This window comes from Myxocyprinus asiaticus, chromosome 19 (genome assembly GCF_019703515.2).
Source record: "Myxocyprinus asiaticus isolate MX2 ecotype Aquarium Trade chromosome 19, UBuf_Myxa_2, whole genome shotgun sequence".
Taxonomy (NCBI): domain Eukaryota; kingdom Metazoa; phylum Chordata; class Actinopteri; order Cypriniformes; family Catostomidae; genus Myxocyprinus; species Myxocyprinus asiaticus.
Window position 1 is genome coordinate 23,539,805 of NC_059362.1, and position 27,655 is coordinate 23,567,459.

Sequence of the window (27,655 nt, forward strand, 5' to 3'; positions counted from 1 at the left end):
ATAAAAGACCACACACCAGTTTTCAGCTTTTATTTGAAATGTGATTTAACGCAGGGGAAACCGAGCATCATGTTTGTGGAGATATAAAAGCCTTTACCAAAAACAATCCACAAAATGTCATGTCATGTATTCATGACCATACTAAGCTCAAGCATCCCACTAACTCTATATCTCACCACACTGAGGCATCTCACCATTTAATAAATAAGCCTCTTATCAGAGCATTTAGTCATAAATATCCAGGGATTTTTATAACGTACTTCTGTTACAAAAAGCATATAAATGTTATCAAAGCAATTACAAAATCAAACTAAAATTGAGCAAGAAATGCAAAAAACCCTGAAGTAACTAACTGGCAAAATAAAGCAATTGGCACAAACCAAAAAAGAACAGTTGTAGCAATCACAGAATTTGATCAATTATAGGCACTCTTTTTTTCTTTTCTTTTTTTTTTAAACAAACTTGCACAGTCTCACATGTATGCTAGTGTGCATGCGGGATGTCATTACCATGTGTTCAGGTGGCACTGCCTTTTATCAGTTTCACTCAGAGAATGACAACAAATTACATGACCAGGTATTTTCCCAAATTAACAGTACATAACCACACTGCACTTTACCCACTGAGACAATATCACTGGGACATGAACAGATTGACTTTTGAACAAAATTTGACAATAACAACAGTTCATCTAATTCAGTTATTCTCAAGCCTGTATATTAGTTAGGACATACAAACACAAATTGGGAAATTGGCCTTGAACATCTTACTGATCTCTGTCTCAGCCTCATGACTGTCTCCTTGAGAAAAAGCATAATTTCTACAGTATATTCGAGGACTCAAACTAAACACATTTGTTCGCAAATTCTAAAACGTGTCCAACATTGTTCAGACATCAAAAGTGCTTTGGAAACTTAGCTTTGCAATTGAGGTTCAATAATGACATTCAGAAAGAAAAAGAAAAAGAAATGTGTGCTCATACATTTATAGAACACAATACTGTGTGAATACTCTTTGAAAGAAATATTTTAAATAATGATTTCAAATAAATAAGTCACATAGATATGAAAGACATTCTGACAGAATGCAATTGCCACATTGGTGACTGTATCGGCAAAGAAAAATCATTCCGACTTGAGTTTAAAGGCCAAATGTTCAAGTCAATTTGCAACATACAAGAGATTGCCACTAATCTGTTACAGAGAAAATTATTCAGTTGTCTCATTTCTTCTGTGGTGGGGTGGTTTGCAAGCAGGATTGATGATGATTCGAAGCTGTTTGCAATACAGGTGCTGTTTGGTAGGTAAGGGTGCACCGAGTGGCCGAATCCAAGTCTGTTTCTTTGGCATTCTGTGGTGTCCAGCCTGCCTTCCACATCTATGAATATCAACTCTGATGTCAACTGGAAGAGGGTATAATCAGTTGTTTGGAAGAATGAGTCTCTTTATTTGTGGGGGTTATAGTCATATCTCAATAAAGTGCCAGGTTGTACTGAAAGCCAGTTTGTGCTGTTGGTTCTGGGCATGCTCAGTAGCAGCCCTCTCTCCAGCTCTCATCTCTGATACCACTGTATGTCCTTGGAGCTGGAAGAGACCTTCAGAACAAACAACATAATTAGTATACACACTTCACATAAATTTACTATGTACATTCTGCATGGATTCTTATTCTATTAGAAGTCATTATAATCATACTTATAGGAATAGTTATCCCAAAAATGATCATAATTTACTCACGGTCATGTTCCAAACCTGTATGGCTTTCTTTCCAATGCGAAACACAAAAGGAGATGTTTCCATGAATATCTCTGTCCATCTTTTCAATACAATATGGACATTATGGGCTTTATTTTCATGAGTCTGCAAAGTGCAGCACAAAGCACTACGACCGTGAGCTACATCTTAGAATTAGCGCTCTCACAAAAACTGGATAGGTGCAATTTTCGTGCCAGTGCAAAGTGCAAGTGGGCGTGGGTGGGAGTGTTTGCGCTATCTTTGGGTATAAGTATGCAAACTGTTGGTGTACTGTATGTTAATGAAGTGGTGCAAAGCGCAATTAGTGCAATGACCTATTTCTCAGGAAACAAATGAAGACTTTTCAAAAGGTGGTCTTAATCTCAGCATAAAATCCAAACTTTGCACTAGCAGGTGGCAATAAAGTCCATGTCCAAACTGAAGTGAAACATCAAATTATGTCCATGACGATCAGTGTTGAAGCCGTTTTATGAAACAAATATTTATGAGATTTGTATTAAAATATCTTTAGTTCATTTTTTTTTCAATTATTATTATGTTTATATTTACAATTGTGTTTATGATCTAATTTATATTGGTATTTTTCCACCAGTTGTCGTAGAGTGATTTTGAAGTCACAGCAAAAGGGGCTGGTGGAAGAAGTTGGAGAGGGTAAAATGTTTGGATTTGGTATGATTTTTTTTTTTTCATGTTTCAATTACATTATTTTCATCAAAATCGTGAAAAAAAAAGTGACGTTTGTTCCGATACAATCACTGTTAATACTAGCAGTATGTCAGTAGATGATGAAAATGATTAATAGTACTTACATTCTCTATAATTTAATGGATCATACATCCAAATTCTGACAAGAATCACATTTTCCATATAAAAGGAGCATGTCACTGTCATAGAAATGCCTGACATTCAACACTGATGCAGCTAATGCACAAAAGAATGTAAGTCCATATTTTAATTCTTCGTATTCATTGCATACAGTCCATTTACACTACCAACTTCTTATGAATGTGCTTTCTTTGTTTATATCGTTGGTGCTTGACAGGGAATGGACTATATCATTTTGGCAGATGGTGCCAGAAAAGAACCTCAGAGTTAACTTGCACTTGATCCAGCCCATTAGTGCTTTGCATGCACAATTTCACCAAACGCGCACCTAGACTTCACGCATGCTTGCACGAAAATAACAAAACTTCATGGCCATGCCTACTGACTTTGTGTGTATGACTAGTGGCATAGCGCTGCGCTTAGCGCTAGTAAAATAGGACCCAAAGATTTACATTTCGGGTTGAAATATGATGCACAAGCCGCATGGGCTACTTTTATGATCCTTTTGGGTCCTTTTTTAAGCTTTAAAGTGAGGCATTATCCTCTGCCCTTGTACTGAAATGACAGACTGAGATATTCATCAAGACATCTAATTTCTTGTTATGCACAAGAAAGAGAGTTTGGAGTGAATAAATTATGACAGAATTTTCATTTTGGGTGAAGTATACTTGAAATTAAGTAAAAAAATATAACAATACATTAAACAATAAAACAGAGAGAAAGGGTGTCACGTCGTCCTGTGTGTACCTGCGCACAGGCTGGACCAGTTTGCTGCGAGGCACCGGTAAACCCCCTCCTGTGCTAGCAGTGGGGCGGGGCAGGCCACTGCGGGGTGGGGCCATAGAGCGTGTGGGCGTGGCTGTGCCTGAACCATGATTAGACATGACCTTCATGGGCTGCCGGAGAGCCAGGGGAGATGGGGCAGCGGGAGTCCGCAACTTACTGGATGAGGGCACTACAGACAGCAAGAATGACACATGGAATAAGAAGTCAGGGAAAGGAATAAAGGCAAAAGACAGAATAAAAAAGGGGATGCCACATTAAAATATGAACTGAAACATTACAGACATTTCATAAAGGTACTGATGCATATTACAGACTGAATAAAGAACCCAGAAGTGCTTTTATTCAGTAGTTTGTTTTCTGTCTGTAAACTACCTGATGCAAGCCATTCAAGGGATCACAATCACAGGTTAATGGGAATAGGGTTTAAATGGCAAACAAAGTCTTTTGATCGGGATGCAACCCTGAATACCAAACCGATGCAATTAGAGAAGTACAATTCATTTCATGAAGCTACTTAAACATCATCATAATGAAACAAACACAGTCCTATGTAACATGTAGAGGAACTAGGGCTGGGTATTGATACAGATTTCCCGATTCGTTTCTGATTCATATGCTCTCAATTCGATTCGATATCGACTCATATGGGTATATGTCAATTAGAATGTTCCTTTTGCTCACATATAAAATAAATTCTCTCCCAGCTAATACTGTTAATTATACAGCGGACCTTCTAACTAGGTACATTACGAAAATTAAAATTGTACTAATTATATTTAATTTATCATTATTTTGGTCACATTTTATCTTTTTAAATTGAACAAATCCATATAATATTATATGTTATAAATTATATATTTTACATGTTTTTTTGTTTAATTGCATAATTTGTACTACTGTATTTACATTGATTTAATGAACACGTGCCAAACCCGGTATTGTCTCTTTAAGAAAACCGGCATTTCTGTAGATGAGCGCATGTTAACGAGAGCGACTCCAACGGCTTTATCTCATCTGTCCTACACGTGATTAGCATTAAATGTTTCCTTTTTATTGTTTTTGATCAACATCTGACTGTAGAGAACAACAAATGTTTTGAAGAGGCATTATTCTCCAGCCAGGTCTCCCAAGCAACCAAGTTGGCCTGGTTGCTATGGAGGGTACAGTCACATGGGTTAACCTCCTCACGGTTGCTATAATGTGGTTCTCGCTCTCGGTGGGGCGCGTGGTGAGTTGTGCGTGGATGCCACGGAGAATAGCGTGAAGCCTCCACACACGCTACATCTCCGCGGTAACACGCTCAACAAGCCACGTGATAAGATGCGTGGACTGACAGTCTCAGACGTGGAGGCAACTGAGATTCGTCCTCCGCCACCCGGATTGAGGCGAGTCACTACGCCACCATGAGGACTTAGAGCGCATTGGTAATTGGGCATTCCAAATTGGGGAGAAAAAAAACCAAAACAAAAAACAAAAGAGGCATTATTCACTGACAAATGGGTCACATGGATCTCATTTTTGGACACACATTTCATGGAACAACTTTTACTCTTAACACACAGTGAAAGGATCTCACTGCTGAGTACTTCACCAATATACTACACAATTACTGGTGAGTGAATGTAAACATTTATCAGCCAGCTGCCAAATATATACATTTTAGTCACATAGCATGAAATTTGGTTGCAAATGTGAGCGATTTCCTCTCAGTGAGCGTGTTTGGTCAAGTAAACGCAATAAACGGCATTCCTTTATCAGTGTAAGGTCATAAACTGCCTAAGAATAAACCGGTCGACACGGGTAGATTTTAGCCCATTACGCCGATTTCGTGTGGCATGCAAGTAAACACCTTTACAGAGTGTTCTCACCAGCTTATCATATGTGCGCACATGTTGAGCACGTCTCTTCACGGTTTGACGTCAAAAGCAGAGAATAACGCGATTATTTCAAATCTCATGTACACACGGTTTTCTTTGTCAGATTTTTTTTTTTAATTAAGCAGATTTTTGGGAGTAATCAGCGTATTGGTGTGCATGTAAACAAGCTCATTGTAGTGGAGGGTTGTACTTGGGAGTAAAAGATCGATCTTGGGATGTAAAAATCGATATCGAGATTATTCAAATGAACATCTTGACACATCCGGAAATCAATATTATTACCCACCCCTAAAAGGAACTTTAGCATTATGAATGTACCACAATCACAGGGATCAACAGAATGCTCACTTGCATTACTGATAATCAACACAAAGTTGATATTAAAAATGAAACACAATAATTTGCAAAACATAAATGAACAAAGAATGGATGGATTAAAACAGCCTTGATTACAGTAGTTGTTTAGAATAATTCTTCACAATACTCAAGTCAAATATGGCCCCCTGCTTGCAAAAATGTGCAAAAAAAAAAAAGTACAAACACAATCCATCATTCACGCACAACAAATATCACTGTAGTGAAAAAACTGCATCATCAGTGTATACTCACTGAAATCTCCTTCCTCTCCAAAGCAACACGAGAGAGGAACTGGGTAAAAGATGGAAAACAGAAGTTGAGTTTGTATCCACTCACTTCGCTGAACAATTCATAGCCAAAAAGTTGTCAAATGGCTCAGGACTTGTGCCAGCATGTATTTATTTTTTGCAGTTACCTTTGCAAATGATTTAAATAATTAGAGTAATAAATAAAAGAATCAAATATCTGGACGACATGGCACATATGCACGAAGATCCCTCAAAAAGTGTTCAGAGGATCATTTGTAAGGCACCTCAACAGCATCTAACTATACAATACTTCAAAGAAACAGAGAGAGTAACTTTAAATCTAAAATATACAACACAATGATCAAATCCACAACTGTTGAACAGAGTCAGTACTGAAACTCAAACAGGCACCACTTGTGTCTGTCCACTGCAGATGTATTGCAAGAGATGAGTGCGAGCTTCTTGCTGAAAGCACATTCTCTTGGTGGAGGCAGTGAGAAATGCATTTCTGTATATAATAATGGGAAAATTAAACTTCATCAAAAGCAGTTCCCTTCCTTCCGCAATTTAGAATGCAAATAGAGTGCAACCGTCAGCTTCCGGAAGTAAAAGTCCCATCCATTTTCTCCAAAGAGAATATGATGTATAAACCTTTCCAGACAGACCTACCAGGTTTATAAGCAATGATATATGCTTCCATAGAATAAACAAGTCAGTGCATGATTTCAACTCCATTTTTAAAAACATTGTTTAATTGTCAGAATTTTCGAAGTACTACACTACCCATACCAACACTGATAAAGTCAGTTCAGAAAACAGCTTTTACACAAAGCAATCTTGGTCTTGGGTTCATACAAAAAGAACCCCAAATATTTCCAAGAACATCTTGTATCATTCTCCTTTACTCTTAACATATGAAAAGGTCATATAGGCTTGGTGTCTGGATGTCCCAATCAGTTCATTACCTCGTAGAGACGTAGGGCTCTGCAGTCTCTCTTTTGGTTTTGGGGAGGAGCGAGCAGGCGCTGAGAGCCTTTGGTGCCGCGCTGAGATGAGAAACAAGCACATATTATGTGTTGATCCAGGCTAACTTGAACTCAGCCACCACCTCCACCTGCAGGCCTCCAACACTTAACCGCAAACCAGAACTGATTCAGAATCAGTATTAATCTAAAAGTTTAGGGTATGCTAAAAGATGGCCAGCCAGGGTCGGGTTTAATTAAAGGCAGAGACAGCCATTCTTCAGAACACCACTTCTAACCAGCCGCCAGAGGGCAACACAGCCAAGAGAAAAAATTAGACCCTGTGAGAAGGAAAGATGGGAGGAAGCACTTAGCAAAGAGTGGATCTAATTATGTCCAGACAACCAGCACCTCAGCCAAAGATAAAGTGGGTGAGAAAGACAGAGGCAGAGAGAAGGGAAGAGAGCATGCTAAGCAGGAAAGAAATGAAAAATGTTGACAAGGGGAAAAGTCTATATCCTTAAACTCTGGAATTCTGCTTCCATTCAAAGACACAATGTGTAAAATCACTTAAGCAAGCTGATGGGGAGTCTTGGCCTGTGCTGTTTAAGAGATTAATGCTGGCCTTTACTCTCAGGCACTGAATGCAATATCTATTATAATCTATTAAACATTCCAGCGACTCCACCCTCTCACGAGACTTGGACTGGATAAGGTAATAATTGAAAAGAAGAAGGCCTCGTTAGGTCCTTATTCATTTTACTTACATGGATAAAATTTCCTTCAGTGAAGACGATCATACAGGTGTAACAGCATATGATAAACGTAATCTAAATGGCTTTTATCACATAAACTATCATCTTTCTGTGCCACATTAAATATGGCTTCAAGATCCAACATCTAAAGCATTCCTAATAAAACATTATTTATAAACAATTAAGTCACCTCTTCATAATAATTTACAAGCGCTTTGTTTGGAAAATAAGTCATGCAAAATTAGTCAGAATGCCAAGATGCCAAAGGTGCAGTTAGAATGTGAATTTGTGTCAAAGCACAGAATCCCAATCCCTTTAACATTTATGCACAGAATAACATTTGTGATTAATATTACATGCAACGGAATCCAATGAACGGTGTGTGTGCGCATCTTCTAAAGTACCATGTATGTGAGGGAAGCTGATGTATATAAAAGTCTGTGGACTTTTATTTTTACTCAATATCAATATTTTAGGTTGAAATTTATATTATCACACAAGGAAGTTCATATCTTAAGTCCTGAAACTGGTCAGCATTTAGATTGTGCTTTTTAAACACCTTTTCTGCCTTCGCTAGTTTATTCAATTAGTTCAGCAAAATAATTTTTACAAAAACTCGAAGTCTTTGAGGTTATAAAAGTTGTGCATAATAATATTATAAAGTCAAATGCTATTTACATTTTTTTAGATGGATACCATGTTACACCGCAACTTCTCAAAAAGTATTTTAAGTCAAACGCGTGTTTATGTGGATGCACGGTTTATGGACAGTTAGAAGCTCTGCATGAACATATATGTGTTGAATGCATGGATGGGAGTGTGAATACTCACTAATGAACTGACTGGTATGTGTGTGTGTGTGTGTGCTTGTACACTCACTGGCAGATTGACTCTGGTGTCTGGGTGACCCTCCATTTGGCACTTGCAGGTTTGACTCACAGCTCCTGCTGTTCTTCACCGGCTCTGCAGTTGGACCAGAGCTGGTTCGTGTGAGGTTAGGGAGACTCCGCCTCAACTTTTCTGTATGTGCACAAACACACAAAGGATGGAGGAAACCATAAATTAAAGTGTAATGATTGTCTTAAAGGGATAGTTCACCCAAAAATGAAAGTTCTTTCATCATTTACTTGCTCACTTTCATGTCATCCCAGATGTGTATGACTTTGTTTCTTCTGCTGAACACAAACTAAGATTTTTAGAACAATATTTCAGCTCTGTAGGTCCATATAATTCAAGTGAATGTTGACCAAAATTTGAAGATCCAAAAAGCACATAAAGGCAGCATAAAAGTAATCCACATGACTTCAGTGGTTAAATCCATATATTCAGAAACTATATAAGTGTGTGTGAGAAACAGATCAATAATTAAGTCCTTTTTTACTGTAAATCTCCACTTCCACATTCTTTTATTTTTGGCAATTCGCATTCTGCGTGCACATACCCAGATACTAGGCAGGAAGGAGAATTTACACTGATCAGTCACAACATTAAAACCACCTGCCTAATATTGTGTAGGTCCCCCTCGTGCCGCCAAAACAGCGACAACCCGCATCACAGAATAGCATTCTGAGATGATATTCTTCTCACCACAATTGTACAGAGCGGTTATCTGAGTTACCGTAGACTTTGTCAGTTCGAACCAGTCTGGCCATTCTGTTGACCTCTCTCATCAAGAAGATGTTTCCGTCCACAGAACTGCCGCTCACTGGATGTTTTTTGTTTTTGGCACCATTTGGAGTAAATTCTAGAGACTGTTGTGTGTGAAAATCTCAGGAGATCAGCAGTTACAGAAATACTCAAACCAGCCTGTCTGGCACCAACATTCATCCATGCAATAATCTAATCAGCCAATCGTGTGGCAGCAGTGCAGTGCATAAAATCATGCAGATACAGGTCAGGAGCTTCAGTTAATGTTCACATCAACCATCAGAATGGGGAAAAAATGTGATCTCAGTGATTTGGACAGTGGCATGATTGTTGGTGCCAGACGGGCTGGTTTGAGTATTTCTGTAACTGCTGATCTCCTGGGATTTTCATGCACAACAGTCTCTAGAATTTACTCCGAACGGTGCCAAAAACAAAAAACATCCAGTGAGCGGCAGTTCTGTGGACGGAAACACCTTGTTGATGAGAGAGGTCAACAGAGAATGGCCAGACTGGTTCGAACTAACAAAGTCTAACTCAGATAACCGCTCTGTACAATTGTGGTGTAGAAGAATAGCATTTCAGAATGCTATTATTTTGGTGGCACGAGGGAGACCGACACAATATTAGGCAGGTGGTTTTAATGTTGTGGCTGATTGGTGTATAGTAAGAAAGGACTTACATATTGATCTGTTTCTCACCCACCTATCATAACGATAAGATATGGATTTAACCACTGGAGTCTTATGGATTACTTTTATTATGTTTTTTTGGAGCTTCCAAATTTTGGTACCTATTCACTTGCATTGTATGGACCAACAGAGCTAAAATATTCCTCTAAAAATCTTTGTTTGCGTTCAGTAGAAGAAAGAAAGTCGTACACAACCGAGATGGCATGAGGGTGAGTAAATGATGAGAGAATTAAAATTTTGGGGTGAACTATACCTTTAAAATAAAATATATTTCTAGCATTGTTATTTTTCCCCTAATAAAAACAGAAGTAATCTGGGTAGTTGATGCATTACATGTCTAAGAAATTTTATTTTGAAATATAAAAATTTTAGGTTAAACCTCATGTAAATATTTACTGAAAAATTTACATCTTAGGTCCTGTACTAGTTGCTATCTCAATTTCAAAATTTTTAAACATCAACTTTTCAACTACACGTATCCATTTACAGAAATTTACTTCTACCTTCATTCTTAATGGCATTGGACTGGGAGTCATGGCCCTGCAGAGAGTGTCGGGGCTGCTGAAGGCGGCTCATGATTGGTTGGGGAGATCCACGGCTGTACTCTAATGAGCGGACGGGTGAGCGAGAACGGGGTGAGTTCCTGGGGGAGACGTGAGGGGAATGCCGAGGGGAGGGGCTAAAGCGGTTGACAGGCGTGTGAAAGGCATGGTGGACTGCGTCCTCGTCATCCTCCAGGCTCTGTGCGTCCAGCTCTTGATCACTCAATGTTCCCCGTCGCAACGATTGGCATGAGGAACCGGAGCTACGACGAGACGCTGTTGCAGCGTATTCTTGTCTTAAACCTATATGGAGGGAAAAATAGATAATATTGAAATTTACAAGACTTTAAATCGAAGAGTTTATAATAATAGTACATCATGATAGTTTTTAATCGCTGTAGTCTGATTATTTAGTCGTTCTTGTGTCAAAAACCTGACATGAAACAATTTTAAATGAACTCTGCATATTGGTTATCGGACACTTCCAGTATAATTTTTAGTAGTATCAGACGTAAAACAACAATATTGTCCAATCTCTAGTTATCAACCTTTTGAGCACCTTGATAATCAAATTTGTAATAATAACTGCTTTTATCAGACTAAAAGGTGATATGAATTATCCAAGCAACACGAAATCAAAGCTCTATAAAAAAATGACTTCTACAGAAAAGACAACTTCACTCACTCTCCTCCTGCATGCGGGCGAGTATCTGCACGTCTGTGACGTCATTGAGTTTATATGTGGTGGACGAACCAACAGAGTCTTCGTCCATCTCTGATGTGCTTAACTCACTATCTACTGAGGACTGAGGGCTCACTGCCTGAGCATTTCTGTCAGCTGATCCACGCTGCTGACCTACACACATACACACAAAATAACAAAGAAGAAACACATTAAATGCATCAACACTAATAAATAATAGAGAACGGGAATAGTTGATCATTTTCAAATAGATAATCATAGGTAGATCTATAAAACCCTGGATAGCTATCTTGCGTTACAGCTGAAGTCATATGGGTTAAGTTTGGAATTGCACACTAGGGCTGTCAACAGAGCTGAGTAACCAAATTAGAATTTTTCCCTGAAATATCACAAAAATGTGAATAATATTCAAATTCTAACGACATTATTTCAGGTGGGGGGGAAAATCTACAAGCCATCTGATTTTTAAATTGACGTTGTCTCCTATGTCAACAAGAGTGCACAACAAATCAATATAAACCAATCTCTGTCCTGTTATAGTGGCTGTTTATTGCAAAGAACATATCTGGCTGTTAACAAATGTGCATAAATTGATAGTCAAATAATGTACCCCGTTCATTTTCTCAAATATTAAGTAAAAAGAGAAAAGAAACGCTTCAATAGACAGTTCTAAGTTAACTTAGTTTTGCACAGTAGCCTATACTGGTGCCATAGTACTAACACGGATACAAGCATCATAAACCCACAGTTAATTGCAGTTGTATTTACATACCTAATGCTTATGGACCGAGGTGCTGATAAAAGAGCAAGGCATAGTCAAGATACAACCGCAAAAGACCTCCACCTCTTAGGGTCTTTCCCTTTTTTGTTATGCAAGCATGCGCTAGATGGACGTCTTTGACCATTATGTGGTGTCTCACTATTTTTTCAGCGGTTTGTGCAGTATTAATGCATATTTTTTTAGATGCTGTGTCAATTTAAAAGGAAATTCAACCTTTAAAACACTTCTCAAAACACCACGCATTATGTTATTTGATTTAGCCCAGGAATTCAAGTCATCATCTGTGCTTGGCACACATTCAAAATTCAAATGCTCATTTTAGCATTCGAATGTGCATTTTTATAATAAATTCGAAGAATATTCGAATTTTAATTTGACAGCTTTACTACACATACTATTCTTAATATTGCTGCAGCATACAGTATGTATACTATGCACAATATGCAAATTTTCTTTAAGCATAAAACAGAGTACATTACACAGAATACTGTTTCACACAATGCAATGTGCTCAACTTGACCTTTAATTTGTAGTGCAATTGATGAACCGGATGTAATAGAGCAATTTTTAACATCTCTTTCTTGACCCATTATTTACCATAAATCACACTACCAAGTATGAAGACATTTCTACAGTGTTGGGCAAGCTACTCAAAAAATGTAGCTAGCTAAGCTACCAACTACAACAGAAAAAAATAGTTAAGCTAAACTAATCACTGCATTTCTATACAAAATAGAATAAAAATACTATCATCTGCAAGTTTTATCGTGGAATGATGCCTACTTTTTTTTACTTTTGTTTTGTAGTAATAGTAAGCAGTATACTGTATAATTTGTAGTGTGCATACTGTGCACAGTATTCAGTGAGTAGTAAGCTTGTATTCCATTCCGAACATGGCCACAGAGTTTAGAAGTAGAGGAGGACTTTACCTGCACTGCCAGGCAGAACTAGTTGCTTGACGATAGGCACTCTAGATGGAGTGGCTGAAGGGGAGTTGAAGCCACTGCTGTAGGGACTGTTTGCTGCGTTTGTGCTGTACGGGCTTCCGTAGCCTACTTGAGGACTGTAGGAACTGTTATACAGACTTCTCCGCTTATTTGCTACAAGAGAAACATAAACATAGTAAAGGCATTAATGAACTTCCCATTGAATGTAATGTGCAAGCATATCTTTTTCTTGTCTTGTTACTTTTAACAGACACCCTTCATTAAAGAGGAACAAATGCCTGTGTGTGCAGATGTACTCAATAAGGTTTGCTTAATATTATTCATCTCTGTGGGTCTATTTAAGCATATGGCATTGCCAATACAAAGTATCCTGCCAGAGTGCAGTTCATTTCAGACAATACAGTCCATTCACAGTCTAAGACAGAGTAAGAGGACAATGCTTCACTATCAGATTCATACACGCAAACACACACACACACACACACACACACACACACACACACACACACACACACACACAAGCCTTACTTAGACATTTAGTGGAGGGAAACGCCATTAACATCCAGTCATTTCTCTCAAACATAGAGACTTAATGTAGCCATTGAGTCTGTATTAAAGTTGCAGTTGCAGATGCAGTTGTCTATGATTCATACGGTCACGCTCTTGTTCCAGCTACAGTAGTGATGCTGGTACACTGCTCAGGCTTCTGTGAACACCAGTAGCTAGAGAATCTAAACTCCATTAGTTTAATATCAGCCAAAAAAGAGACTGTACTGTCTCAGGAGCAGAGAGCATAAATACTGTAGAACACACTTCACCTCTTCTCCTTGTGGATACACTATCACATGATGGCTGGTTCACTGACTTGTTTGTGTGTGTGTAAGAGAGAGAGAGGACTGGACGATAATATACTGCATCTATAATCTAAATATTTTTCAGCCTTTTTATATATTTAATATCTCAATATTCATCTGTTCTGAAATGACTGATGTTGCTTATTTAGCAAAAAAAAAAAATCATTGCGATTATATCAAGTCAATTACATTTTATATATTGTCCAGCCCTAGTTTGTGTGTGTTTATGCAGCTGGACACTCAAGAGGTCATTACAGCACTTTTCCCCAGCCCTCCTACTCTTTCCGTGCATGCATCCTCCCTTCTCTCTCTCTTCACAAATGACTTTCTTTTCCTACCATCACTCAGTGTGTGCTTTATTCAGGGAAACAACAACATGGCCTCTAAACTCACAGTTCAACCACTGAACTGTTAACACAACACCATCAGCCATGCTTACACGCATACATGCACAAAAAAATAGCCATTAAACTCATACACAGGGACAAAATAATGGGAGTATACACATTTGCATGTGTTGTGATAAATTTGTGAGAATGACTGGTCTTCAAAATAATAATGTCGATAGGGGTCAATACTCTAGATTAGCTGCTGTTACTTTAGTCAAGACTATCAAAGCTCTGATGAAACTCTGAAATCTCATTCACATATGCATATATTAAACAATGACACATCAAGACATGTCGTGCCAGGTTTGGCTTCAATGATGCCCATTGGTTCCAATGTGTCTCGCAACCAATTGCATCACAGCAAGTTTGAATATGTGGAAGACCGAATAATGAGACCTACCTATGACTTAAATTTCAGTCTGTTTCTCACTCAAAGCAATCATATGGCTTCAGAAGACTTGGACTATAGCGCAGAAGTAATATGGACTACAGTTATGGTGCTTTTTTGTCTCTCTTATAGCTGATGGAACAGATTGTTACATCCCAGAATCACATCCAGTTCCTTAAATGGATGTTGGGATGTGAAAACTCAATGTGGCATGTCAGCAGTGGCTTCCCTTCAGCTCATCGGTATGCAAAACATTCCAGGAGATCACCTCTGACCATCAGGTTACTGACAGCTCTGTGTGTGTGTGTGTGTGTGTGTGTGTGTGTGTGTGTGTGTATGTGTGGTGATGTGGGCATGGCCGATTGACGTCTGTGGAGAGCGAGGCCGGGAGAGGAAGAATGGTAAGGATTGACACCTGTGGGAAATTCTCTCTAACAGCTGTTTGTGTTTACAGTGAGAGCTGGAGAGAGATGAAGGAGCAGCCAGAGCCGCAGTAGAGGAGAGAGAGCCCAGTTGACAAGCTGTACTGTGTGTTGGGCATTTGCCGTGCTGAAAATCTGTTTATTTGTTTGCCATCTTTGATTTATTGGAAGTTTTTGTTATTTTCATTATTGCTGCTAAGCGAACGTTTTTTGTTATTTTCATTATTGCTGCTAAGCGAACGTTTTTTGTTTAAATAAAATAGTTTTTCCTGTGTTGGAATCGCCGACTCCCGCTTCCTCATTCCCTGGAGCTAAGGGATTTGTTACAATGTGTTAAAAGTGAAGCCAGGAGGAAGGACTGCCCTTATTCAGCAGGGACAAATGAAATCAGGATTGACACAAAGTGCCTGGATATGTGATGTTGAAAGAGCCATAAACCAGGACATTAGCATCAAGGACATTTAGTATGATATGTCTAGAGTCCTATGATTTCCACAATGTGGAAAACAGACAGAATCGCAGAATCCAGTCATAAAAATGGAATTAACTATAAAACACGAAATTTGACATTTGGGATAAAATGAATGAATGAATGCACAGTTAATTAAACTAAAACCACGATATATTCCTAGTGTGATGATTAAAACACAAAAAGCTGCAATATAATGCAATACATATACAGTCGGAATGTGTGAAGCCAGCCGCTCATTCACTAACAAGCATCATGAGCATCAAGCGTGCTGTGTATGTAATAAATGACAGAGAGCAGTACACTTATCAACTGTGAAGAGCCCAGCATATGCAGATTATATAGTTATAGAATTAACTCACAGCCTTTTGCAGATTAATCAGCATAGTATGCCATATACCAAACTGCTTATTCATGGGTGTGAAGCTGTCATCAAACATACAGTTGAAGTCAGAAGTTTACATACACCTTAGCCAAATACATTTAAATTCCTGACATTTAATCGTAGAAAACATTCCCTGTCTTAGGTCAGTTAGGATCACTACTTTATTTTAAGAATGTGAAATGTCAGGATAATAGTTGAGAGAATTATTTATTTCAGCTTTTATATCTTTCATCACATTCCCAGTGGGTCAGAAGTTTACATACACATTTAGTATTTGGTATCATTGCCTTTAAATTGTTTAACTTGGGTCAAATGTTTTGGGTAGCCTTCCACAAGCTTCTCACAATAAGTTGCTGGAATTTTGGCCCATTCCTCCAGACAGAACTGGTGTAACTGAGTCAGGTTTGTAGGCCTCCTTGCTCGCACATGCTTTTTCAGTTCTGCCCACAAATTTTCTGTTGGAATGAGGTCTGGGCTTTGTGATGGCCACTCCAATACCTTGACTTTGTTGTCCTTATGCCATTTTGCCACAACTTTGGAGATATGCTTGGGATCATTGTCCATTTGGAAGATCCATTTGCGACCGAGCTTTAACTTCCTGGCTGATGCCTTGAGATGTTGCTTCAATATATCCACATAATTTTCCTTCCTCATGATGCCATCTATTTTGTGAAGTGCACCAGTCCCTCCTGCAGAAAAGCACCCCCACAACATGATGCTGCCATCCCCATGCTTCATGATTGGGATGGTGTTCTTCGGCTTGCAAGCCTCACTCTTTTTCCTCCAAACATAACGATGGTCATTATGGCCAAACAGTTACATTTTTGATTCATCAGACCAGAGGACATTTCTCTAAAAAGATCTTTGTCCCAGTGTGCACTTAAAAACTGTAGTCTGGCTTTTTTATGGCGGTTTTGGAGCAGTGGCTTCTTTCTTGCTGAGCAGCCTTTCAGGTTATATCGATATAGGACTCGTTTTACTGTGGATATAGATACTTGTCTACCTGTTTCTATATTATCATCACAAGGTCCTTTGCTGTTGTTCTGGGATTGATTTGAACTTTTCGCACCAAACTACATTCATCTCTAGGAGATGCGACTCCTTCCTGAGCGGTATGATGACTGCATGGTCCCATGGTGTTTATACTTGCGTACTATTGTTTGTACAGACGAATGTGGTACCTTCAGGTGTTTGGAAATTGCTCCCAAGGATGAACCAGACTTGTGGAGGTCCACAATTTTTTTTCTGAGGTCCTGGCTGATTTCTTTTGATTTTCCCATGATGTCAAGCAATGAGGCACTGAGTTTGAAGGTAGGCCTTAAAATACATCCACAGGTACACCAATTCAGTACACCTCCTATCAGAAGCTAATTGGCTAAATGTCTAAAGGCTTGACATCATTTTCTGGAATTTTCCAAGCTGTTTAAAGGCACAGTTAACTTAGTTTATGTGAACTTCTGACCCATTGGAATTGTGATATAGTCAATTAAAAGTGAAACAATCTGTCTGTAAACAATTGTTGGAAAAATTACTTGTGTCATGCACAAAATAGATGTCCTAAACGACTTGCGAAAACTATAGTTTGCTAATATTAAATCTGTGGAGTGGTTAAAAAATGAGTTCTAATGACTTCAACCTAAGTGTATGTAAACTTCTGACTTCAAATGTACAAACGGAAAGTGCTTAATTCGATTTTCCGCCAAAATAAAATCTCCATTTAACTAGATGCATGAAATGGAAAAAGAATTGACAGAAATATATTACTAGAAGTAAAATGTAACATTCAATGTAGTAATAACAATAAAAATAATAATATATAATTAATAATTACATTATATTTAGGCAACATCTCTCAAGTAAGTGTGCTGTTGTACTGATTAAAGGTTTTCATCAATGCTTTCATTAATACTGTGATGCTTTGCTGTGGAAAAAAAATAAAACTGATTTCATAGGGCCCTATATGTCAACCCAACAGATAAAACACAAACTACAAGCAGACTAGACATATGGGGTGAAGGACTGTTAATATATAAAAACATGGGCACACAAATTGTGTCATATGAGTGTTTTGCAGTGTCTTCAACAAACAGAAATAGACTTGTCGTTAAAACCTTTCCTGAAACAATGTAGCTCACAAGTCAGACTATTGGCTAAGTCTGGTCAATATTGTAATTTATTGTAGCCTAAAACTGCTGACTTGGACAGGAAGAGTCAACCAGACTGACATAAAGTGACCAACCACAGCTGCTACCATAGTAATAACATAATAACAGACTGACATCATTAAGTGGTAACTCATTCAAATAATGGCATAGTAGTTTCTGAAAAAAGTTGTGGAGATGAAACCAAAGAAATTAGTGGAAAATACAGCGCATTCAGAAAGTATTCAAACCCCTTCATTTTATTCACATTTTGTTATGTTGCAGCCTTATGCTAAAATGCTTTAAATTCATTTTTTTTCCCACAACAATCTACACGCCATACCCCATAACGACAAAGCAAAAACCAGATTTTTGATAACTTTGCAAATTTAAAAAAGAGAGTAAAAAACTGAAATATCACATTGACATAAGTATTCAGACCCTTTGCTATGACATTTGAAATTTAGCTCAGGTGCATCCCATTTCTCTGGATCATGTCTGAGATGTTTCTACACTTTGACTGGAGTCCACCTGTGGCAAATTCAATTGATTGGGCATGCTTTATATAGACACCTTTTTATGTAAGGTCTCACAGCTGAAAATGCATTTCAGAGCAAAAATCAAGCCATAAGGTCAAAAGGAACTGCCTTCAGAATTCAGAGACAGGATTGTGTCGAGGCACAGATCTGGGGAAGGCTACAAAAAAATGTCAGCTGCATTGAAGGTTCCCAAGAGCACAGTGTCTTCCATAATCCTTAAATGGAAGTTTGGAACAACCAGGACTCTTTCTAGAGCTGGCTGCCCAGCCAAACTGAGCAAGCAGGGGAGAAGGGCCTTAGTAAGAGAGGTCACTCTGGTTGAGCTCCAGAGATCATGTATGGAGATGGGAGAAACTTGCAGAAGGACAACAATAACTGCAACACTCCACCGATCTGGGTGTTATGGCAAGAGTGGCCAGACGGAAGCCTCTCCTCAGTGCAAGAATTTGCAAAAAAAGCACCTAAAGGACTCTGACTGTGAGAAACAAGATTATCTGGTCTGATGAAACAAAGATTTAACTGTTTGGCCTCAATTCCAAGCATCATGTCTGGAGGAAACCAGGCACTGCTCATCAACTGCGCAATACCATCCCAACGGTGAAGCATGGTGGTGGTAGCATCATGCTGTGGGGGTGTTTTTCAGCGGCAGGTACTGGGGGACTGGTCAGGGTTGAAGAAAAGCTGAACGCAGCGCCCAGACATGAGACCAATCGAACATCTCTGGAGAGACCTGAAAATGGCTGTCCACCAACGGTCTCCATCCAACCTGACAGAGCTTGAGAGGATCTGCAGAGAAGAATGGCCAAAATCCAGGTGTGCAAAGCTTGTCGCATCATACCCAAAAAGACTTGAGGCTGTAATCGCTGCCAAAGGTGCTTCAACTAAGTACAGGGTTAAGGGTCTAAAGTTAACAAAAATCTTTTTTTTTCTTTGTCATTATAGGATATTGGAGTGTCTGCACGGGCCTTAAAATGAAACCCGAACCCGACCCGTACCTATGACCGTGTGGCCCAACCCTAACTGGCCCAAACGATACCGTCAGATTATAAACCTGAACCTGACCCGAACCCGAAATCGCTCACTATCTTTATAATTTCTTCTCCAAGCAAGTACTGTTGCAATAGGCTATATTTATGTAAGCATACAGGCAACATTAGAAACAGTATTGAAACAATAAACATACAGTTTTAACAAGGCACGGCAGCCCCTCAATACACTAGAGCAGAACGGAAAAAAGCACTGACTCTATTTTTTGCTTGGTGCAGAACAATCTGAAATAATAATAATATGAAACAATGCAACAATCCCCTCTTTAGAGCCTGAATTTGTTTAGAACGTTGAATCTTTGTGACATCTGCGCTAAAAAAAACAATCTAGACGCAGTGCAAAGAATGAAACCGAGCGCAGGTGTCTCGACATGCGTTTTTGAATATTTTAATTTATTTTTAACTTGACACGGTGTTTAAACAGCCCTGGTCCTGCGCGAGACTCTGAAGAAACAGTGAGACATGCCACAACAGTCAAAGACATTCGTCCAGCATGTTTACATAGGAAAACAATGGGAAAACAGAACAGACGCGCACAAAAACATATTTGGTGTGAACAGCCCCTAACTCGTCCGTTCGTGTGAGTGAGAGTGCGTGCGTGAAACAAGTTTGAATAAGACTGTATTTTTTCTGTAATTACAAACCCGAACCCGACCCCGAACCTGAAGTCCTACTTGAAAAACTGACCAAACCCAGCCCGAAACCCGTCGGGTTCTTGGTCCCGTCCGGTTACAGACCTCTAGTCTGAATACTTTATGAATGCATTGTGTGTGTTCACTATTAGGGATGTGATGAACGACTAATTTCACTGACATTTCAATGGAAATTTTGAAGTCAATTAGTCTAAAAAGAAACCAGTCTTCAGAAAACAGTATAAAAAAAATAAAATAAAAAAAGTGTTTATGCGACCCATTTAAAATACTTAATCTATTTCAAATCCGAAGTTATTCCACTGAAAAGGGGTATTTATCTGCAACGTGCTCCCTTGCATTATGATCATTGTACATTAAATAAAGAACATGACACGCAATCACTGAATCAACGTTAGTGAATATTTAACAGGCATATTTATTGAAATCACTTGAATGAATAGTGCAGGACTCACCACGTAAAAGTTACTTAACATATTAAAACAGTCAGTACATTCTTGAAAATAATTAACAGGTAGACTAAGCCAAATCTACGAGAGAGAAAAAAAATGCACTGAAAATGTGTGCGTGATGCAGTCGTCCATTAGCCATTGATCTAATATGACAGCTATTAACCAATAACAGTTACGATGTAAAAAAATAAATAATAATAATTAGGCATAGGATAGAAAAAATAGGCCTGTGATGTAGCCTACAATAAACCTAATGTATTCTAAACAGGGCGTGCACACAGAATAAAAGATAGTATAACCTGTTAAGGAGTCGGCACTTCGTTGAAAATAAACAGTAATTTTTTTCCTTAGGGGTGAAACATTACAAACATTGATTTGAAGCAAACAAGTATTTTTTATAGTATAGGGAATTAACTACAACAATTCTACAAAGGATTAAGAATAATGTAATAGAATTAAAAATGGAAAAATATAAAACTATTGATTTAAAGTTGTTAATTATAAGTATAGAAATAATACATTTTAAGTTAATTACAAAATATTCATAAACATCCATGTGATAATCTAATCAGCCAATCTTGTGGCAGCAGTGCAGTGCATAAAATCATGCAAATATGGTTCAGGAGCTTCAGTTAATGTTCACATACATCATCAGAATGGGGAAAAATGTGATCTCAGTGATTTGGACCGTGGCATGATTGTTGATGCCAGTCGGGCTGGTTTGAATATTTCTGTAACTGCTGATCTCCTGGGATTTTCACACTCAAAAGTCTCTAGAATTTACTATGAATGGTGCCAAAAACAAAAAAACATCCAGTAAGTGGCAGTTCTGTGGACAGAAATGCCTTGTTGATGAGAGAGGACAATAGAAAATGGCCAGACTGGTTCGAAGTGACCAAGTCTACGGTAACTCAGATAACCGCTCTGTACAATTGTGGTGAGAAGAATAGCATCATAGAATGCTATTTGGAAATGCGGGTTGGTGCTTATTTGACAGTACGAGGACCGACACAATATTAGTCAGCTGGTTTTAATGTTGTGGCTGATCGGTGTATCTGTCTATATATTTCATTCATTCATTCATACATTCATACACACACACACACACACACAAATATATATATAAAATATATAAATATATAAATATATATATATATATATATATATATATATATATATATATATATATATATATATATATATATATATTATATGTTTAAGTAGTTTGAGAGTCTAGGGAGACATCCTGAGAGTGCTAAGCTCTTCTGGTGCACTTTTCCACGATTCTCTGATTGGTGGATCCTTCTCTGCAGTATCATGGAAAGTGTAATTACACTTACATTCACCAAAATTTCTGCTATTAAATGCGATTTAAAAAAAAAAATGGCTGATGGCTTCAGCAGAAGCATATACCATTGATTAACAATTTTGGAGCTCAAGGTCATTTTGTCTTTAAAGCTTTAAAAGTTATTAGTGTTGTCAAAAGTACCGGTACTTCGGTACCAAGTCGGTACTAAAATAAAAAAGATGTAACTATACTAGTGTTTCTGCAGTACCGGAAGTACCGAGCACCAACTCTGTCCGGAACCAGCGCGCAGTATGACTGACACACAACTGCTTTAAAATGCTCACAGTCTTATTTTGAACGCATGCTCTGTTACTCCTTTTACACTGAAATGGACAATTAATCAAACTAAAATCGTGACATGTCCTAGTGTGATTTATTAAACCACTGAAGGCTGCAATCTTAGCGTGGATGAGCTGCGTACTTTAAATAAATCTCCACAGACATTGAGAACCATTCACGTTGTTTGAGATGACAAAGCAGAACTCTAATCCACTGTGAACTACACAACACATATAGACTACATAGTTATATAATTAAATCACAGCATGTGTGCTTTAATCTCAACTCAACTTTATTTATATAGCATTTAAAACAACATAGTTCACCAAAGTGCTTCACAGTAATAAAATTTAAAACATAACATTTCAAAATGACCACACACACAAACACCAGTAATCTAAAACACAAACACTACAAAACTGTGTCCTACATTTCATTTGTCAGACTCAAAGGCCAGTGTAAAGATATGAGAATTCGACATGACTTGAGTCTTCAGTGTTCACACTGGGCCCTGTCGGAAAAGTGAAGCTTCCGGCAAAAAACACACATCATAATAAAAGCACAATTCAAAATAAAAGCTAGATGCTTGAAATTAAAGAAATTAAAAAATGGAATAAATGTATATTATATTTGTATAGTAAAATGTAATATTCTCTGTAATAATAATAATAATAATAATAGTAATAACAACAATTAATCGATTTATCACAAGCAAGACAAAAAATGCAATGACAAGTTCTATTTTCATTTATCAAAAGTTTTTTCTCCCAATTTGGAATGCCCAATTCCCACTACTTAGTAGGTCCTCATGGTGGTTGCTCATCTCAATCCAGGTGGCGGAGGACAAGCCCCAGTCGTCTCTGCTTCTGAGACAGTCAATCTGCGCATCTCATCACGTGGCTCGCTGTGCATGACACCGCAGAGACTCCCAGCATGTGGAGGCTCATGCTACTCTCCGCGATCCACACACAACTTACCACGTGCCCCATTGAGAGCGAGAACCCCTAATTGTGACCACAAGGAGGTTACCCCATGTGGCTCTACCCTCCCTAGCAACCAGGACAATTTGGTTGCTTAGGAGACCTGGCTGGAGTCACTCGGCACGCCCTGGATTTGAACTCGCGAGGGTGAAAGTCCACTTATTAAAAGTTTTTATAATTAACTAATAAAAAAATGTTAAAGGGAATTTTACTTCCGGAACCAGACGGTTGTGCTCTATTATGATGAAATTAATATCTCATATTAATAAAACTTCATCTCACTTCACCTACACCCAGACATGCTGTCCCATATAAAACCACCAATGCCCAGGCATTCTGCTATAAATACAACGCAAGTACCCTAGCACTGTTCCATAGTAACCTACCGATTCATGGCCATATGGTCCCATATAAGCCATTTATATCAGAGCATGCTGTCTGTTTTCCAATTTTATCCATGCAAGCAGCATCCAAGCCAGAACAGAAATACCACTAGTCTTTTCCATATTTAACAATATCATTAACTCCACATATGCAGCTGAAGCAAGCCAATGGCCAATCTGTTCCAGTCCATCCGATGGTTTGGCTCATCCAAAGCTTTCTCTCCACCGGCAATACTTTGCATGGAGTAAGAATATTACTGGTTTTGTGAAATAGAAACATATACATCTACAGAAATAGAGAAACATAGAGGGTAATGAAGTGGTTGCACTTAAGAGAATCACTTTTGAAGGACTAAAAAGATCCTTCAAAAACTGTACTATTCTTCTTGGCATGGAAAATATAGGCTAATAAGACAGTGGGGCTCATTACAGGATAAGGGTCCTGGGCTTTAACATCTAATGACCACTGTATGTCAAGCATGACCCATTTTGAAGGGGGGGACAGAGAGAAAACCCCATAGTAATGAAAGGACAGAGCAACATTCAGTTGAAGTCAGAAGTTTACATACAACTTATCCAAATAAATTTAATCTCAGTTTTTCACAAGCCCTGACATTTAATCGTAGAAAAAAATTGCCTGTCTTAGGTCAGTTAGGATCACTACTTTATTTTAGAAATGTGAAATGTCAGGATAATAGTAGATATTATTAAAACATTATTAAAAAAGTAGAATAATTTATTTCAGCTTTTATTTCTTTCCTCACATTCCCACTGGGTAAGAAGTTTACATACATTTTGTTATTATTTGGTAGCATTGCCTTTTAGTTGTTTAACTTGGATCAAACATTTTGGTTAGCCTTCTACAAGCTTCTCACAATAAGTTGCTGGAATTTTGGCCCATTCCTCCAGACAGGACTGGTGTAACTGAGTCAGGTTTGTAAGCCTCCTTGCTCGCACATGCTTTTTCAGTTCTGCCCACAAATTTCGGAACACTAGGTAATCGGACTGAGGTCAGGGCTTTGTGATGGCCACTCCAGTACCTTGACTTTGTTGTCCTCAAGCCATTTTGCCACAACTTTGGAGGTATGCTTGGGATCATTGTCCATTTGGAAGACCCATTGCGACCGAGCTTTAACTTCCTGGCTGATGTCTTGAGATGTTGCTTCAATATATCCACATAATTTTCCTTCCTCATGATGCCATCTATTTTGTGAAGTGCACCAGTCCCTCCTGCAGCAAAGCACCCCCACAACATGATGCTGTCACCCCAATGCTTCACGGTTGGGATGGTGTTCTTTGGCTTGCAAGCCTCACTCTTTTTCCTCCAAACATAACGATGGTCATTATGACCAAACAGTTACATTTTTGTTTCATTAGACCAGAGGACATTTATCCAAAAAGAAATCCCCATGTGCACTTAACTGTAGTCTAGCTTTTTTATGGCAGTTTTGGAGCATTGGCTTCTTCCTTGCTGAGTAGCCTTTCAGGTTATATTGATATATCTTGTTCTGAAATTGAGTTGCACTTTTCGCACCAAACTACGTTCATCTCTAGGAGACAAATTGCATCTCCTTCCTGAGTGGTATGATGGCTGTGTGGTCCCATGGTGTTTATACTTGCATACTATTGTTTGTACAGATGAACGTGGTACATTAAGGTGTTTGGAAATTGCTCCCAAGGATGAACCAGACTCCACAATTTTTGTTTCTGAGGTCTTGGCTAATTTCTTTTGATTTTCCCATGATGTCAAGCAAAGAGGCACTGAGTTTGAAGGTAGGCCTTAAAATACATCCACAGGTACACCTCCAATAGCCTATCAGTGGCTAATTGGCTAACTGCCTAAAGGCTTGACATAATTTTCTGGAATTTTCCCAAGCTGCTTAAAGGCACAGTTAACTTAGTGTATGTAAACTTCTGACCCACTGGAATTGTGATATAGTCAATTAAAAGTGTAACAATCTGTCTGTAAACAACTGTTGGAAAAGTTACTCATGTCATGCACAAAGTAGATGTCCTAAACGACTTGCCAAAAGTATAGTTTGCTAATATGAAATCTGTGGAGTGAATTAAAGAATTAAAGAACTCCAACTGAACCATATAAATAACACTAATAACTAAGAGCAATTCACATGAGTAGCCATAGAAGACACAGTGACAAAGACAGACAGACAAAAAAAAAAAAAAAAAAGAAAAAAAGAGACTATGAAGAACAAAGGAAAGTACAGAGTATGAATGCAAGGATACACAGAGACTAGAGCCCGACTGATATGGGATTTTTGCAGCGTGAAGCATTTACATGGGGGAGGGGGGGGTTGTACTTGCTTGTTTTGATTATTGGGGTTAGGGTTAGGAATCTACGCCCTGCATGGAGAGTGATGTTGAAAGTAAACAAGATAAAACTGAGCTGTAGATGAAAAAACAGAGGGGGAAAAAAATGATATATCAAAACGGAAACAGAGTCCTCCCAAGTGTCTAACAGGATTGAGATTAATTTGTGAATTTCACTGCAGGGGCAAGATAAGTTTAAAGAGAAAGAGTGAAAATTCTTGGCTAAGGGGAATGCAAAAGTATGCAAAACCTGAGAGAATCTGAGAACTTGCACAAAAAATATTTGTATAAACAATTAATATTGGCAAGGATGTTTTAGTTTTGTCAGTGGAGTATGTGATCCAAAGTCCAAATCCTAAGAAAACCTCCTATCAAACCCCTGTGACTCCCTTTGTTCTCATGAGTTATGCAACCATGGCAATGACTTCAACCTTCTGGGATTGTTTGCATTTCTGAGGAAAATGTGAAGCCCTGGGATGGGTTACCATGGCTAGAAAAAAACAGACACAGCACAAAGCAGACACACTGCAATATATCTGCCGTCTAAATATTTTACAAAGCAAAGGAGAACACAGTTATAAACTTTAGAATAGAAGCATCCAGCTCAAAGCTAACTCTGTGGCTCCGTTACAAAACCTGGTGAGATGCAATGTTATCTGCTGCCTAGTAAGGCAGCATCCTAACTGAAATGGAATCTCATAAGTTAGCAATTTGGAACGCTCTACATAGGCAGTAACTCAGTGTGTCACACAAACAAATGTTGGGGGAAGTAATCAATTTTTCATTGAATTACACTTTTTTGTTTTGTTTTTTGTTTAATCAATACCTTTCGGTACTCAATGAATTGTAAGTATATTTATAATCAACATTTTTCTTGCTGTGTCCATCATCTTGGATGTTTTTTTTGTTTTTTTTTACTGGGCTTGTCACAATGTAGGAAGGTATCTTAGAAGGTATTTTACCTTATGGAACAATCTTAGCATCAGTAGTATGTCTATGATGCCTTAAAATCTGGTCTACGTAGGCAGCTCACCAAGTTTTGAGTCTCTATTAGTTTAAAACAGTAACAGTTTATAAGTTGATGTGATAGAACTTCATAAGTGTTGCAGTAGTGCAATGCATAAAATTGTGCAGATATGGGTCAGGAGCTTCAGTTAATGTTCACATCAACCATCAGAATGGGGAAAAAATGTGATCTTGGTGAATTGGAGCATTGCATGATTGTTGGTGCCAGACCTGCTGGTTAGAGTTTTTCTGTAACTGCTGATCTCCTGGGATTTTCACACACAACATTCTCTAGGATTTACTCAGAATGGTGCCAAAACAAGAAACATCCAGCGAGTACAAACTTTGAGACTAAACTAAAACTACTTATCAGCTAACATAGCATAATGATTCACACATACAGCTACATACTACCGAACTATAGCAGACAGTTTACTGTTGCACTGCACTGTTATGTTGCACTATTGTATGTTTTGTATGTCATATGTTGTACTACGAATAAGAAACCAGCATATTTGCTTAAATTGATCCTGTATACCTGACTTTTAGTATAAAGAGAAGATCGTTGAAATTATTTGAAAGTTACGAAGCACTTTACATTACATGGTTATGTAAGCTTACCTGTCCAATAAGAAGAATGCCAATTCAGGGTCAGTTTTGATCCCCAAAACCGAACGAAGGTCCCTCCAAGAATCAAATGCCCTGCCGATGATCACTCTAGTTT

General features: G+C 38.3%; 1 protein-coding gene across 4 annotated transcripts in view; it reads right to left on the reverse strand.

Moving 5' to 3' along the window:
- Nucleotides 1-15: 15 nt before the first annotated feature.
- LOC127410041 (SLAIN motif-containing protein 2-like) overlaps nucleotides 16-27,655 on the reverse strand; it is a 45,132-nt gene continuing 17,492 nt past the window's right edge. The window contains exons 3-10 of one of the 4 annotated variants that reach the window (XM_051645041.1): nucleotides 12,856-13,026; nucleotides 11,128-11,298; nucleotides 10,404-10,745; nucleotides 8,444-8,584; nucleotides 6,813-6,893; nucleotides 5,852-5,890; nucleotides 3,327-3,534; nucleotides 16-1,594 (exon numbers count right to left, since the gene is read on the reverse strand). In XM_051645041.1, coding sequence (XP_051501001.1) covers nucleotides 1,528-1,594; nucleotides 3,327-3,534; nucleotides 5,852-5,890; nucleotides 6,813-6,893; nucleotides 8,444-8,584; nucleotides 10,404-10,745; nucleotides 11,128-11,298; nucleotides 12,856-13,026 — 1,220 coding nt within the window. In that variant the 3' untranslated portion in view covers nucleotides 16-1,527. The remainder of the gene's footprint in view (nucleotides 1,595-3,326; nucleotides 3,535-5,851; nucleotides 5,891-6,812; nucleotides 6,894-8,443; nucleotides 8,585-10,403; nucleotides 10,746-11,127; nucleotides 11,299-12,855; nucleotides 13,027-27,655) is intronic. The other 3 variants (XM_051645043.1, XM_051645042.1, XM_051645044.1) reach the window with 3 other exon arrangements.